The 17131-nt window shown below is 32.4% G+C and overlaps 1 protein-coding gene across 9 annotated transcripts in view; it reads right to left on the reverse strand.

The window, feature by feature from the left end:
* Positions 1–17131, reverse strand: part of LOC143069661 (uncharacterized) — an 87205-nt gene that overhangs the window by 55440 nt on the left and 14634 nt on the right. For 7 of the 9 annotated variants that reach the window (XM_076244402.1, XM_076244409.1, XM_076244406.1 and 4 more), the window contains exons 3-11: positions 10029–10143; positions 9655–9747; positions 9160–9276; positions 8431–8526; positions 7476–7652; positions 5921–6050; positions 4819–4849; positions 4152–4227; positions 1313–1426 (exon numbers count right to left, since the gene is read on the reverse strand). In XM_076244402.1, the coding sequence (XP_076100517.1) occupies positions 1313–1426; positions 4152–4227; positions 4819–4849; positions 5921–6050; positions 7476–7652; positions 8431–8526; positions 9160–9276; positions 9655–9747; positions 10029–10143 (949 nt within the window). Of the gene's footprint in view, positions 1–1312; positions 1427–4151; positions 4228–4818; positions 4850–5785; positions 5817–5889; positions 6051–7475; positions 7653–8430; positions 8527–9159; positions 9277–9654; positions 9748–10028; positions 10144–17131 lie in introns of all 9 variants that reach the window. The other 2 variants (XM_076244403.1, XM_076244411.1) reach the window with 2 other exon arrangements.

Raw genomic sequence — 17131 nt, forward strand, 5'->3', positions numbered from 1 at the left:
AATTTGCACTATCATTTTCTATGTTCAGTGAACCGTAAAATTGGGGTCAAAACTCTAATTTGGCATTTAAATTAGAAAGATCATATCATAGGGCACATGTATACTAAGTTTCAAGTTGATTGGACTTCAACTTCATCAAAAACTACCTTGACCAAAAACTTTAACCTGAAGCCAAAAACTTTAACCTGAAATTTGCACTATCATTTTCTATGTTCAGTGAACCGTAAAATTGGGGTCAAAACTCTAATTTGGCATTTAAATTAGAAAGATCATATCATAGGGCACATGTATACTAAGTTTCAAGTTGATTGGACTTCAACTTCATCAAAAACTACCTTGACCAAAAACTTTAACCTGAAGCCAAAAACTTTAACCTGAAATTTGCACTATCATTTTCTATCAGTGAACCGTAAAATTGGGGTCAAAACTCTAATTTGGCATTTAAATTAGAAAGATCATATCATAAGGAACATGTGTACTAAGTTTCAAGTTGATTGGACTTCAACTTCATCAAAAACTACCTTGACCAAAAACTTTAACCTGAAGCGGGACAGACGGACGAACGAACGAACGAACGAACAGACGGACGGACGAACGAACGAACGGACGCACAGACCAGAAAACATAATGCCCCTCTACTATCGTAGGTGGGGCATAAAAATGAGAAATGAGAAACACGTATAAAATAACATAAACATAAACAAACGACAACTACTGTAAATCAGTACGTACATATTATTGTTAAATTATTGGTCTGTTGGAACGTAAATTAGCAGAGGCCCAGTACTTCATGGCCCTAAATAAATGAGCTGGGTGGGCTACCATTTTTTCTACATTTTAGCACAATCATGTATCAATGGGTCACAAAAGATATTGGCTAGATTATCAAGTGAAATTTTTAATTTCCATCCTTGGTGATGTATCAAGGACTACAACAGACACGACCTTATCCTGAACTATTGTGACACCGAAGGAGCATAAAACCTATTGTACATAGCATCAACCCAAACGTTTTGGATCAACTGAAATTTACACATGGATGAGAATGGAATTATTGAAACATTGAAATTTTCATCGAATAACACCACACATTTCAGGTGATCAAATGCACAATCTATGGTCTTAATTGAACATTCTAGCTAAGAATTCATGTGACTGATTTTAAAAAGTACAATTAAAGAACCTTTTTTTTAGTTGCTTTAGAATGGAAATAAAACATAGTTGCTAATTTCAGCCTGCAAATCTTTAACTACATGTACTATACAGTTTCTTTTAATTTTATCTCCAACAAAGGAATGCCATACATACTTACTTCTAAACTGTAAATGAAAGAACTATGGAACAAAAAACTTCTTGACTTTCCAATCTTCTTCACGTCATGGACATCCCATATATACATACTATGATCATTATATATACAGGTAACCTACAACATAACCAACAAGAATGTGTCCACAGTACACGGATGCCCCACTCACACTATCATTTTCTATGTTTAAAGGACTGTGAAATTGGAATAAATTCTCTAATTTGGCATTAAAATTAGAATGATCTTATCAAAGGGAACATGTATACTAAGTTTCAAGTTGATTGGACTTCTACTTTATCAAAAACTACCTTGACCAAAAACTTTAACCTGAAATTTGCACTATCATTTTCTATGTTCAGTGAACCGTAAAATTGGGGTCAAAACTCTAATTTGGCATTTAAATTAGAAAGATCATATCATAGGGCACATGTATACTAAGTTTCAAGTTGATTGGACTTCAACTTCATCAAAAACTACCTTGACCAAAAACTTTAACCTGAAATTTGCACTATCATTTTCTATGTTCAGTGAACCGTAAAATTGGGGTCAAAACTCTAATTTGGCATTTAAATTAGAAAGATCATATCATAGGGCACATGTATACTAAGTTTCAAGTTGATTGGACTTCAACTTCATCAAAAACTACCTTGACCAAAAACTTTAACCTGAAGTCAAAAACTTTAACCTGAAATTTGCACTATCATTTTCTATGTTCAGTGAACCGTAAAATTGGGGTCAAAACTCTAATTTGGCATTTAAATTAGAAAGATCATATCATAGGGAACATGTGTACCAAGTTTGAAGTCGATTGGACTTCAACTTCATCAAAAACTACCTCGACCAAAAACTTTAACCTGAAGCGGGACAGACGGACGAACGAACGGACGAACGAACGGACGAACGAACGGACGAACGGACGCACAGACCAGAAAACATAATGCCCCTCTACTATCGTAGGTGGGGCATAAAAACATGAACTAAGTTAACATGTATGAATCATTAAGTTAAAACTTTCTGCAATAATAAGGAAATATTATGAATGGGGTTTTTTTCCGAATGGAATTTCATTTTCTACCAAAAATAAATATTACCGTAGATACTCGCTTATAAGTCGGAAGTTTGGGAGTAAAATTCAGAATCCAGAGAGGGGTACCGACTTATAAGCGAGATCCCGAGAACAGAGGAAAAATCCAAGCTCGAGAAAAGTGGTCAGGAGTGAATTTCCTGGTCAAAACTACGTTGGTGATTGCCAAACCTACATAAATCCTTGAATAAAAAGTTTTTGTTGAAAATAAATGACTACAATACTATCTTTGTGTTTTATTTGTACTTTGTTAACTTTTTTATGTCAATTTGTGTTGAATTTCCGACTGTTTCCGGTTTGTGTATTGATTTTCATGGTCAAATGGTTTGTGCATAAACCCAAAAGAAAGAGCCAAGAACCAAAAATGAAAACGAGATAACAATGTACCAACTATGTAAAAGGATGTATTCAGCGGAGTTATTGTGTCATTATTGTGATATCATGATATCAATTCAGTACTTATAAATCCTACAATAATCAAAAATAATTTTAAGATTCATTCCCAAGATCAAAATATTATTCATTAAAATGTCTCAGGTAAACACAAAGATTACAAAATTGATTGGCAAGCCAATAAAATCCATTGATAACCCCTAATTAAGAGACAAAGAGTTGTATTCACTAAAGGTGTGAAAAATATCAGTGATAGGTGAACAGATGACACTAATGAGTTGGAAGTTATTTTAATATAAAGTTGATTAGCTTCACTTATTTTTTTTAATCCTTTATCATCACAATATAATAAGAATTATGAAGTGTACATGTTCTTTTAACACTGAGATATGTGTGCTGTGAAAAATATTGATTGACTTTAAAATTTTCAGGTTCATATTGGTTTATGTTCGCTTTTCTCAAACAATAGGTTGTTAGTCATACCCTACAAAATCATTGATGCATTACGTAAACAACACATGGCTAATCTGTAATCAAACAGTGAACAAAACAACAGGAATAAATACATCTTTATTATTAACAGCTATATAAATTATAATCGACATCAACTAAATTCAAACCAAACAAACATTCATGCAGAAAATGAATATTTTTGCATTGGTTTTACCGGCGTTCAGTAACTGTCAGCTGCCAAAAAAATGTCAAAATTTTGTCCGACTTATACGAGGGTCAAGACTAAATCCTCAGAATTTGGAGCTGAAAAGGGCATCCGACATAGTCGGATCGACTTTTAGGCGAGTATCTACGGTAAAATGAAAAAAAAAGTAATAGTTGGTCTTACATTTGTCAAAAATCTAACCTTTCATTTTTGTATAATAAGCCATCACCAAGTTTAAACAACAGTAGTAAGAACTTTTCCCATTTCACTTCTAACAACACTTAAACTATGCATTTTGACTGACTCAGTAATTTTAAAAACATTAAAAATCCAAACTGCTTGACAAAAAAAAAATCAATATGAGTGTAAGTTGTGTTTCTGATGTAATATTTCTATGACAAGACATTTCTTTATCGTTAATAAAATTGATTGTTGTTGGTGTTTTAACGATAACGCCACTTTTAAGCACCACATTTGGGTAATTTCCTGGCCACCAGTTTTTATTGGTGGAGGAGGCCCTAGTGCCTGGAGAAAACCACCAACCTTCGATGGGAAAACTGACAGTCCTAGTCAATTAATATTGGAGTTGAGTGAACCCACACAAGCAGGTTTTGACTCACAACCTCAGAGTTTGTAAATAAAAAGGTACATGTAGTATCATAAATCTTTACAGTTAAACAAAAAATGAAGTGCCTATTATGTTTTACCTTTTTATTCCAATCATCATACACTATCCCAATGGTATCAGGATACTTAGCATCCTTCTTTTGGCTTACCATTTGACTGAAATAGACAATTAATATTCATATATACATTGAATCTGTGTGACATAATACAGTAAATTTACAGAAATATATGAAGAAATTCTAAGCTGGAGCACCTGAGATCATCCCCAGTTTTTGGTAGGATTCAGGTTGCTTAGTCTTAATTCTTATTATGTTGTGTTTTGTTTACTTTTGTTTGCCTTTTTGTCTTTTTCTTTTTTAGCATTGGCATTGTCAATTTATGAGATTGAATGTCCATCTGGTATTTTTTGCCCCTCTATATAATCATTCAAACCATAAACTTTAGAATTTTAGGAAAGAAAATCTATAGCATATTGATTGCTTCACTGAAAATTTCAACATACAAGAAAACAATCTACTAATTATTGACAATTCTTTGTTTGACCATAAATTTCAATGCTTTTTTAAGTAAAAGAAACAAAATATATATTACCTTGGATTAAGAACCGATGCTACCTCTACACCTAAATAATGAGGATATTTACCTTGGATTTAGAGCTGATGATACGTCTACACCTAAATAATGAGGATATTTACCTTGGATTTAGAGCTGATGCTACGTCTTCACCTAAATAATGAGGATATTTACCTTGGATTAAGAGCTGATGCTACGTCTACACCTAAAAAATTCATAAGGGTTCCACGGAACCCAGTGTCTCGCCTACTTTTGCTGTTAATCGCAGACTCAACAAAAATGAGGAAAAAACATCAATAAAAATTTCCCTCTCAATACTGTCTTTTGATTGAAAGAAGCTTCCAAGTTTGGTAAAAAATCCAGAATAGTTTATGAATCTAATAAATGTTTTATAAACTTTAACTGCAGACTGTATGTAATGTTAACTGGAAGAAAAACTAAGTTCATTTATAAGTAAAATACGGAAAAAGTTAATTTTTTTTTTTACAAATAATATCTTAATATTTATGATCAGAAACAAGCTTTTGTCTAAGTTTGGTAGAAATCCAGGATAGTTTAAGAACATTATAAAAATTTTAAAAACTTAAACCACAGAGTGAATGTTTTGTTTCTGGCCAAAAAAAACTAAGTCCATTTATAAGTAAAATATGGAAAAGTGGAAATTTATTTTTACAAAATTTTCTTCTTGATACTATCTTATGATCATAAACAAGCTTCTGTCCAAGTTTGGTACAAATCAAGGATAGTTTATGAAGGTTATTAAAATTTTAAAAACTTTAACCACAGAGTGAATGTAATGTTTCCTTGCAGAAAAACTAAGTCCATTTATAAGTAAAATACGGAAAAAATGGTATTTTATTTTGACAAAATTTACTTCTGGATACTTTCTTATGATCATAAACAAGCTTCTGTCCAAGTTTGGTAGAAATTCAGTATAGTTTAAGAAAGTTATTAAAATTTCAAAAACTTTAACCACAGAGTGAATATTTGTGGAAGCCGCCGCCGACGACGACGACAACGGGATGTCGGATCCCTTAATCTGGCTTTTTCGACTTAAGTCAAAGGCTCGACAAAAATGAGGATATTTACCTTGGATTTAGAGCTGATGCTACGTCTACACCTAAATAATGAGGATATTTACCTTGGATTAAGAGCTGATGCTACGTCTACACCTAAATAATGAGGATATTTACCTTGGATTAAGAGCTGATGCTACGTCTACACCTAAATAATGAGGATATTTACCTTGGATTTAGAGCTGATGCTACGTCTACACCTAAATAATGAGGATGTGGTAGATTGGCAATATAATGTAAATTCTGGGCACTAAATACCCTCACCACACCATTGGCACAACCAATAAATATAAAGTCAGCAGCAGCAGTCACACAGTTGGCACACGTCGTCTGTAATCAAACATATACAAAATAGAATAACATAAAATATAGAACTACAAGGAAAATTCAGAACCGAAAATCCTTTATCAAATGACAAAATCAAAAGCTCAAACACATCAAACAAATGGAAAACAACTGTATATTCATGACATGGTACAGGCATTTCCTTACTCAAAAAATGGTGGATTAAACCTGGTTTTATAACTAGCTAAACCTTCTCACTTTGTATAGAATTTAATTATATACAACAATGGGTGAGCAAATAAATTTGTTGTTCTCTTAAGCTTACTTGGAATTTTCTGTAATACAACATGTTATTAATTAACTACACTGTTATTGGACTTAATATGATGAAAACTGCCTATGCAATATAAGGTGTAAACTAGGCCAATACAGAATAACTAGGCCAATATAGATTTTTTTTTCTGTATTGGCCGAGTTATTCTGTATTGGCAGAGTTGACACAAGTGCAGGATTTCGAAAGTCTCTAGTTTTTACATCGAAAGTCACGATAAACACGAAATGAAGGTAAACAGTTGTTTTGAAGACGCAGTTTGTCATTTAGTCATCTTAAACATGCTGAAAAGGTCATTATGGCATACAATTCAGGCTAAAAAGACGGTCACATTCATTTAAAAAGTATTCTGAAAGCAGACGATAGAATATTATTTCAGGTTTGGGGAACGAGTAGACTATCACAAAGTTCATTTCTTGACAACCTAATTTCACGATCATGACGATGGTACACATCGATTTTATAATTAGTTTCTGCATAACACATGCAATGGTAGTACCTTTCCAATTACTTTTTATGTGTTGCGTCTAAATTTAAGTTGTAACACTTTATAGTGACTGAAAAGGGTAGAAAATTCATCAGATGAGAAAATGCTGAAGACACCTGGAAACAGCACCGCCACCAGATCATTATGTATTGCATCTTATAAAAAGAAACAAACTGAGATTTGGATAGTTTCACTTTAAGGTAAAAATATTTATCTCTTTTGAAATGAAATTAAAAAAATATTGTAACACTGTAGTTAATTAATAAAGATACTATTACGTGTATTTCTGTATTGGCCTTGTTATTGGTCCTCGGCCAGCTGTATTGGCCTTCGGCTTCGCCTCAGGCCAATACAGCAAGCCTCGGACCAATAACAAGGCCAATACAGAAATACTTACGTAATAATATCATAAACTTAAATGGTATATATATCCTATCAACAAGAGTGCAAAATAAAGTCTTCAAATTCTTTTCAAATATTTCAAATGTTGTTCCAGTATCTATATCTTTTTACACCAATCTAATGTAAGACCAAAAAAAATGAAGAAAAAATAGGCTAGAAAGAACTTAGTGTCAAATAAAGTATCTGCGAAAAAATAAATTAGTTTAGAGTATATAAACACTATTAATTTTTTTTGGACAAAATAACATACCCTAAGCTCTGCCCATTTCTCCAGCAATCTTTTTTCATTAAAGTTACATAAATAACCAGATTGTGTTATACAGAAAACAGATTTGTTCTTCCCACAAACAACATCAGTAAAGAAATTATTCTTTAATTCTCCCAAGATGCCTGACCTTCCTGATAATGGTACCGTCTCGTTTAATATCTGAAGAGAAAAAAATATCAAAACTTAATAAAGGTATATACAATTCTTCTTTTAAGCTGTGCAGCATAATTCTAATGACTACAACAAAACTTGATTTAATTTTCTTCCACTGATTTTTTTATAATGTATCTTATAAGTACTTTCTTGCATGTCTTTATTTATCATGTCCTTTTTGTAATATTGCACTCTTGTCTTGGTTTGATATTTTGTATTGGGGACATGAGGCACTTTTTTGAGATGCTGTCAACTCATAAAATAATTTGATTTTATTTTACTAATAATTTCATTTTGGATGTAACGTGTCTTCTGATTGGCTGACGTCGTTTTGTTTATCATCCCATAGACATAATTTTGTCATGAGACAGTGACGTCATCAACGTTTTTTCATGATTTACTCAGGTTAAAATGGAATTAAGAATTAAATTATAAGAAATGACTACAATATTTTTTCTGCCTATTCGAAATAAAATAAAAAATGTGATGCACACTTTAAATAACCCGCTACGCAGGTTATTCAGAGTGCACCACATTTTTTATGTTATTTCTTCATAGACAGAAAAAATATTACAGTCATTCCTTAAATAAAACTTACAAAATAAATCAATTTGAGTGCTTCACATTTCCAACTCATATATTTTGGCCCTTACCATAATTTTTGTTAGATTACCACTCACTAAATTTGGTTGTTAATCTACTCTTGACTAGATCAAATATAGAGTGCAAGTAGTGAGACTATAATAAAATACTGAATCTATATATATTTATTCTGTGTCCTCACCTTAGATTTACTACTCTCCAGGTACCAGAATTTAACATGTCGATTGCCAACTGTAACAAACATGGAACCATCTTCCGAGAAGGCTACAGCACTAACCTGAAATTATATAATATGTGTTAAACAATGAAAATAAAAAAGACATACAGTTTCAAGTGATTCTAATATTTCTCCACTCAAGACATTTCAACTTCAGATTTTCAACATGTAAGGATTCTTTAGCATTTATGTGTTTAAATTCAAAATTTAACTATTCAAAGTATAGAAATATTGATTATCATGAGAAATCAGTTTCTCCGATATGTTTTATCTGCAACTTGATTTAGGACTTTTTTGCAGGTGATTATATGTATTGCTACCTAAAGTTTCTGTTTTTTCCCAGAAATAATTAACTACTAGCTATAGTTGATGTAATATCGGTTTCCTCTTTTAATTCCTGTTTTGAAACACGCAATCTTCAAGATATCTTATTTGTTGTCACTTTGTTTCCTGTTATGACTCAAAATTTTCTTTATCAGAATATTTATTGGTTGCATCTGGATTCCCTGTTTCTACCTGTACCTTGCATTTCTATAGAACTTTATTGCTTGCCACTTTAGTTCCTATTTTGACTCAGAACTTTACTACTAGATATTCTATTAGTTGCCCATGAAATCCTGTTTTGCCCCCAACCTACATTACAAGATATTCAATTTGTCTTCAATTGAATACCTGTTTGCCAAACAAACTTACTTTACTAGATATTTTGTTTGTTGCCACTTTATTGCCAGTTTTCCAGTTCCAAACTGCGGCCATCATATCATGTTGAGATCCAATGGATACTATGTATTTGTTATTTGGAGAAAATGCCTGAAAGTAGAGTTAGAATAAATTAAAGTATGGTGTATATATGCATGGTTTTTTTCAAGAAATCAATAAGACCAATAAGATAATATTATAGAAAAAGCAAAATGAATCTTTTTCTTCATCATGTTCATTGTATGAAACAATTTATGGTTTATATGAAATTAATGTATATTTCATGCATTTATATGCAGTGTGCAAAATTTTATTTACCTTTTAAAAATGAATAATAAATTGATCTGTTCAATAAACAATAAATTAATTTAGTTTAATGAGGTTCAACCTTTTGTTTTCAAATTAAATCATCTTATCAGTAACAGCTATAAATTTCCTTTTTATTTCAGATGTTGTGACATAGAAAATTTAACCATAATATAATATTACCACACAGTTAATGCCAAACTTGTGTCCATAGAATTCAGCCACTTGTATTTTTTCTTCCACATCCCATACACGTACTGCAGGCTGATGACCACACTGAAAATTTAAAAAAAAAAGTCAATATTTTTCTTTTTTTTTCTTTCATTTATGTCCAATTTATATATATCTTGATAAATTACTCTAGAAATAATCTGATGTGTGCACTATCCACATCATTTGTACTCATTTCATGCCATCTTTACCAAAGATTGATGTTATTGCTTCCTTGTTATAATGATTCAATAGTATACTAAGGCATTAAAAATTAACTTTCTTTTCTCTAAATCTGTAAAAATAATCCTTTTACTGACCATTCTGACAAGAATGGTTTGACTTACCTCCCCTGTGACAAGATTTTTGCCATCTTTAGAGAACTTGACAGCTGTGATGGTCTTTTTACAAGAGTTGATGATATGTGATTGTTTCTTTCCATTTAACAGCACTACCACACATCTGAAATGAAAAAGTTCAAATTTTTTTATCAAGTTATTTAAAAAATACATAAGTGTAATATCTGGACAGCTAGGTATAATATTTACCAATAAAACTCAAAATGTCAGATTTACTAATCAATAACACTAAAATTCTCTCCAACTATCATACAGTACACATGTAACATATGTAAGAATGATGGACAGAGTTCAAGTACAATCTAGTCAGTGGTTGATTTAAGAGTACCTTCCCAAAATTGGAAAAATATCCTCTTTTAGCAATCATAACTTTTAAAATATTTATAACCCGTAGTTTATGCCACTGCTTCTGCTGAGCAAAAGAGTAAAGTTACTAGTTTTAAGTTGTCAAAAGGCATTCACAAATAATATACATGTCAAAATTGATAGGCTTATAAAAGTTTGATCCTGGCTTTGTGCAGGAAGTAATTTTTAATTTTATCATTATGCTTGGACACTGGAAAAAAAATTGTGTAAAATTGTGAATTTGGGACATAAAGATGATAAAGTAAATAACACAAAATTTCTGCCAGCATTGTATTTTGTCATGACGTATACACCAAATAATTATTCTGTCAATATATTTGACTATAATTGTATAACCAAATAGCATGGTCACGCATAAAATCGTATTTAATGATCTTAAGTTCAAGTTAAAATGCACAATATTAAGATGGTAAAGAATGTTTCATCAATAAAAATATAGATCAAAGACTTAATTTGATTTTCAACATTTATTTGTCAACAATACAAAATCTCTATGTGCAGATTTGTAAGTGATAAAAAAAACATCTCATAAACAGATGCATAAACACAGATTGGCATAAAGTAAAAATCTAAAAATGATCTAATTACAATCATCTTTATCGGAGACAAGGGCATAACCCCCCTCCCTTTCAACAAATCACCAACAAAAAAATAACACGTAATTAAAAAGTGTACAAAAATCTTCATTCTCTCAAGCTCTTAATATCAATATTATAACATGAAAAGGAACTACAAAAGAGATAATAATAATAGATGGTTCTTGATCATGCCATTACATTAATTAATTGTGTACTAATGTAATTATCATTGTTACAATGTCATGCTACAATGAAAAGAATACATGAATGTAGAATTAACTGTGCCTGTGAAATAAATCATCTTCTATCACAATTATACACAAGGCTACAAAACACTATATGTTTGTTTAAATTGGCTGTAAAAAAAGAACTATTTGATTCTTAGAAGAGAAGAAACTGGTGGTAATAAAATAAAAATTAAATAAGAATGGAAATGGGGAATTCATCACATGTCTAAGACAACAACCTGACCAAAAACAGAATGTTAAGTTCCGTATATTAGCATGTTCCGTAGTTTGGTTTTTAGTCTGACCCACAAGTGGCGGGAATATTTATTCTTGATTCACATGGAGTTCGAGCAGGGCGCCCGACAGACGAAGACAACTTAGTGAGACAACTTGGTGAATACTCCGAACTTTTCACAGAAAACAGCTGAAAGGCCAATGGGTCTTCAACACAGGGTAAAAATCATGCTATACAAGAGGTGGTCTTCAGCTGGCCTCTTAACATAAATATGTACTAGTACATACATTTCTAATTAATTCCAAACTTGGTTAATCTGGTACAATTCAGTAGATGAATCAAACCATCTGATTTTAACACTTTTTGTAATAACACTATATCAGTCCCAAAGACAGTCACAGAACAGTAAGACACACAACTAAGAAATACATCCCTCCCTTCCAACATTCCCAAATTGTAAACAGGGACATAAAAGTCCCCATTTCTCAGATAATCTTCCTGAGTACAACATGCAATTTTTTCTCATGGCCTTAAGACAGTGCACATGGACGAGTGCACTCAGGTAATAATTCTTGGTCTTTCATCCTCACACAAACAAATGCAGGTGAAAATACTACGATCACTACACCTTTTTTGCTTTGTATGACGTGATCAAAGTGAAACTTAAAGAAACAATTAAATTGAACTGTTAATTTCTACTTCAATGAACTTTATGTATACCTTCTTATTCATGCTCCATTATGTTATAGCTTTATAAAAACTTTAAAGATGGGAAAAACATTAAATCACTTATACATGTTATATCAGCCTCTCAAATTTTAATCTTCACCTGACCTGCCATCACCTACGTCACTTCAAATGTTATATATTGGTATAGAATTACTCATCTTTTAGCCATAAATGAATTTATATAATGCTTTCAAACTGTTTAAGTGATCTTATGAATATGTTGTAATACAGTAACAACACCAATATCATATAAAAATACATCTTTTTGTTGTGATCGGAAATTGAAATTTTGTATATCTGCTTTTCAACAGTTCTTTTGAAGATTTACAAGTCCTCTTCATTTGTACGTTACAATCTTTAGTTAACAACAAAACTTGAATAGCTCTCAAAATAGAAATCTATCAGCTAACCACTAAAGGTCTAGGGCTTACACATCTGAGGGGTCCTTGGGCTCTTAATATAACTAGAATTTACAGTAGATTTAGACAATCAAGCAGGTGCAAATTTGTTGTCTGTACAGCAGTCCAGGTAAAATATAGGTCAAATTTGAATGAATATGCAGCTTCTTTATACAAGACAAACACACTGAGCAAGATTTTATGTTTGCTCTCATAGTATTGTCTGCTGAAATCCAACTACCAAGACACACTTTTAAATTCAAATCATTGCCTTTAAATAAATTGCTCTTAATTTTGAAAGTCATTAGCTCTAGATCTGCACAGAAGCAGACAATACCAATTTTTTTTCATAACTTGTTGAAGTTATTTGTGTTGGAGAAAAGCATCAAAGACCAAATTACCAATTCTGTAATATTTGGGTTGGCATAAAGAGGGATTTTATCTATAAACTTACACATCTAACACAAAGCAGAGTCAATGTAGGTAAAAATGACCCAGACTGTGTTGTATTAATTCAAAGGATTATGATGGTGAGATATCACGAACATTACATGAGTGTAACAAACAAAATTTGGAAGAAAAATCAACACAGAACACTTAATGTGCAGCTAGCTGGATTGATGCTAACCATCACTTTATAAAAGAACATTTTCTAAAGAAAATGTTGTGTCTTCTGATTTAATAATCAAGACTTGGGGTTAAATTTATGGAATACGTTAAAAAGAGTTTGACAGTGAAAATGTTTGTCAAAGGGGTTGAAAAATCACATCTATAAATTATATTTACTTTTGTAATTCATGTAAACTGTAAATGTTATAAAAGGTAATGCATATATCATAAATATCTATATCACCTGGTTGTTAATTAGATATCTAAACATTTATTGACCTAAGGATTACGATACACATGTTCTAAGATAACCCAAAAACACAATATATACTTAAACATGAAATGGTTTACACATTCGTCAAAATTCTATCGGAAGTTCATCAATATATCCAACAAAACCAACAATTAGAGTTTAAATTTGATTGACTTGTTAAGGTAAATAACCTCAAACGATTAAAGAAACAAAGCAAACATAAGGCCGTTTATTGGTCATTCAGGTATGCAAACAAACCCTTAAAACGTTAAATATTTGTACATATAATGTTCAAATCGCATTCTTTTATAATACGAAGATGTATGTTAAATTAAGGTCAATTTCTAAATTTTACATGAAAACTGACCAGAACTTTATATACCTTCTGTCAATACAGATTTTTCAATGGCAGCTGTGTATTTTTTGCCCAAATTTTGATCTAAGATGTATTTTAAGAATTCATTACAAATTATTACCCCTCTAGGTATATTGTGATGACTGATTGCCCATTTGTTTGTCAGCTCTATAATAACTAGATACCGTACAATCAGGTTATTTTTGCAGATAGAACAAAATTGCCAAAATCAATTCCGCCAATTTAAAAGTGCACATGCAAAGATATAGATAAAAACATTGAATCCGTCAAAATATTTTGTATACCTTATTCAATGAAAATCGCGAAATTTTACAACCGTGAAAATAACCCGCTATACGGTATTATATGAATTTGTTTTGTGCAGCTGCCAAACTACATTGAAAACAAATATCAAACAAAAAGTACACAAATACAAACATTTTCAGTAAAAATGTTTACCAAAAGATTATCATCAACAAACTATTTAGCTTTCAACTTTCTACACTTAAACTGAACAAATAGTTCAAAATAAACAGCTTCCTGCTAGAACATATAACTTACTAGCTGAAGATTAAAAGTATTTATATTACTTTCTGATGAAAGATGCATACTGAAATTTAATAAACATATGAACCTGACCAAAATTTATTCTTTTATGTGCAAATTCTTCTATAAAAGTGTTATTTTCATAAAATAAATGTTTTCATTGCTAAAATATACATAATTCATATATTTCAAATCAAAGCGCTGTAAGCGCTGAAGGCAGTTAACCAAAAACCAAGGCAACCGTAATTATGAAATCTGTGGCAATGTTGCCTCAACATTAAACATTCATATATAGCACATTCATGTTTATCTAATGATTTATTTATTAAGGCAAATAATTTATATGTTATCAAGGTTTCAAAAGCAATGCATATATCAATGTATATTTTTTTATGGTGAGTCTGCAGTGGTACAAGTTCCCAATGATTGCAGTTGTTCTACTTGGTAGTTAACCTTGGTTTTATTTGACTGCTAGAAGTTCAAGTTGACTTAGTATGAAGATGTAATAGTATGAATGGACTGGTTTCCCTGGAAAGAAAACTGAGTTTGTGTTCTATAGTACAAAAGTTATGAGACACGAATCAGACAAATGTTCACTACAACAGGGATCAAAGGTGAGGTCTGACTGACCTGCCCATAGTAAATGTAAATGATTTGTTATTTTGTCCCATACATATGAATATATATATAATTTAGGGGTAGGGATCTCAACGGTTTTCAAGTTCTCAAACAGGTAGGGGTAGGCCAAGGATTTAGGGGGGCAGGCCCCCCCCCCCCTTTTTGGGAAAAAAAATGGTTGCTTATATAGGGAATCACTGAAGCGTGACTTGAGCGGGCCCCCTCTTAGGTCAGTCAGCGGGCCCCACTTATGAAAATTTCTGGATCCGCCACTGGGGGTAGGGTGACCCTAGGGACTTCCCCTACATTTCATTTTATTTGTTATATTGTCCCATACATGAATATATATGGTTTAGGGGTGGGGATCTCATTGGTTTCCAAGTTCTCAAACAGGAGGGGTAGGTTGACCCCAGGGACTCCACCTATATTTCATTTAATTAGTTATATTGGCCCATACATGTATATATATTGTTTTGGTGTGGGGATCTCAACAGTTTCCAAGTTCTCAAACAGGAGGGTTGGGTTGACCACAGGGACTTCCCCTATATTTTATTTGATTTGTTATATTGTCCCATACATGAGTATATATGGTTTAGGGGTAAGGATCTTGACCATTTCCAGGTTCTCAAACAGAATGGTGTACAGTGACCTCAGGGACTCCCCCTATCTTTCATTTGAATTGTTATATTGTCCCGTACATGAATATATGGTAAAGAGGTGGCGATCTCAACGGGTGTCAAATTCTCAAACAGGAGGGGGTGGGGTGACACAAAGGACTCCCCCTATATTTCATCTGATTTGTTATATTGTCCCATACATGAATATATATGGTTTAGGGTGGGGATCTGGACCATTTTCAAATTCTAAAACAGGAAGGGTGGGGTGACCCCCAGCGACTCTTCCGATATTTCATTTGATTTTTCATATAGTCACAAACATGAATATATATGGTTAAGGGGTGTGGATCTCGACAGTTTCCAAGTTCTCAAACAGGAGGGGTGGGGTAACTCCAGGGACTCCCCCTATATTTCATTTTATTTATAATATTGTCCTATACTTGAATATATGCAGGGGCGGATTCAGGCGGGGGGGTTGCGGGTTTGCATCCCCCTTAAATTTGCAAAGCATGGGTTGTTCTCAGCTTAATAAAGAATATTCCGATAATTTTACCTCAAATTTGTTTTAGCCTCGCTCTGCTCAGCGAAAATTTAAGTTTGCGCCCCTCCTAACATAAAATCCTGGATCTGCCCCTCATATGGTTTAGGGGTGGGGAGCTCGATCGTTTCCAAGTTATCAAACAGGAGGGGGTAGAGTGGCCCAAAGAATGCCACCTATATATCATATGATTTACTTACATTTAGGTATATATAATATAGTTGCATTATTTGTGAAAATAAAGAAAGAAACTTTCAGCTACTTTAATTGACCCTTCAAAATTGAGAAAAACAAATAACCCTTCGAAATTGCAGTAATATGTTTACACTTTAAAAGCATCTCACATGCATCATTTATCACTGATAAAGAAAATTTAGACTGTGACCATGAACATGTATATTGTTAGATATACTGTTCCCAGCTGTCACGTTGTATTGGATTTTTAAATTAAAATTTGTCAAAAAGTAATTTTGAGTTTCTGTATAAAATATTTTTCTGCTTTTTCTTTCTTTTACATATATCTTTTGGTTTACAATTCTAGTGTTTATATTCATTTACCATGCATAGATTTATTTTTTCACCTGCTTTGATTTATTTTGTAATTGATCGCCGAACCCGGAATTATCCTTATCCGCTTCCGGAATCGGATCCGATATTGTAAAATTTTGTCTTCACGGCCGCCATTGTTATGTGTTTACAATGTTGTTTTTGTCAATCAGATACGATTTTACTCGAATTTATACAACATTTGTCGGCGATTTTCTGTATAAAGCTAGCAGTTGAACAAAATGAACATCGCTGTCATGAATAATAATGATAAAAAAAAGTTTTTAGCTCGTTTAATTGGAGACTTTGGTGACTTGCATGGATGGTTTGCAAAGTTATTTAAAGTGGAAGGTGACTACGTCGGGCGTAGCTAGATACCAACTACCCTGGTCGAAATTCCACTTGCAAAAGTGGAGGGTCGCGGACCTCGGACCACCGCTAATTTGCACACCTGCCTCCAAATTCAAAAGCTACGA

Source organism: Mytilus galloprovincialis, chromosome 3, assembly GCF_965363235.1.
Source record: "Mytilus galloprovincialis chromosome 3, xbMytGall1.hap1.1, whole genome shotgun sequence".
NCBI lineage: Eukaryota > Metazoa > Mollusca > Bivalvia > Mytilida > Mytilidae > Mytilus > Mytilus galloprovincialis.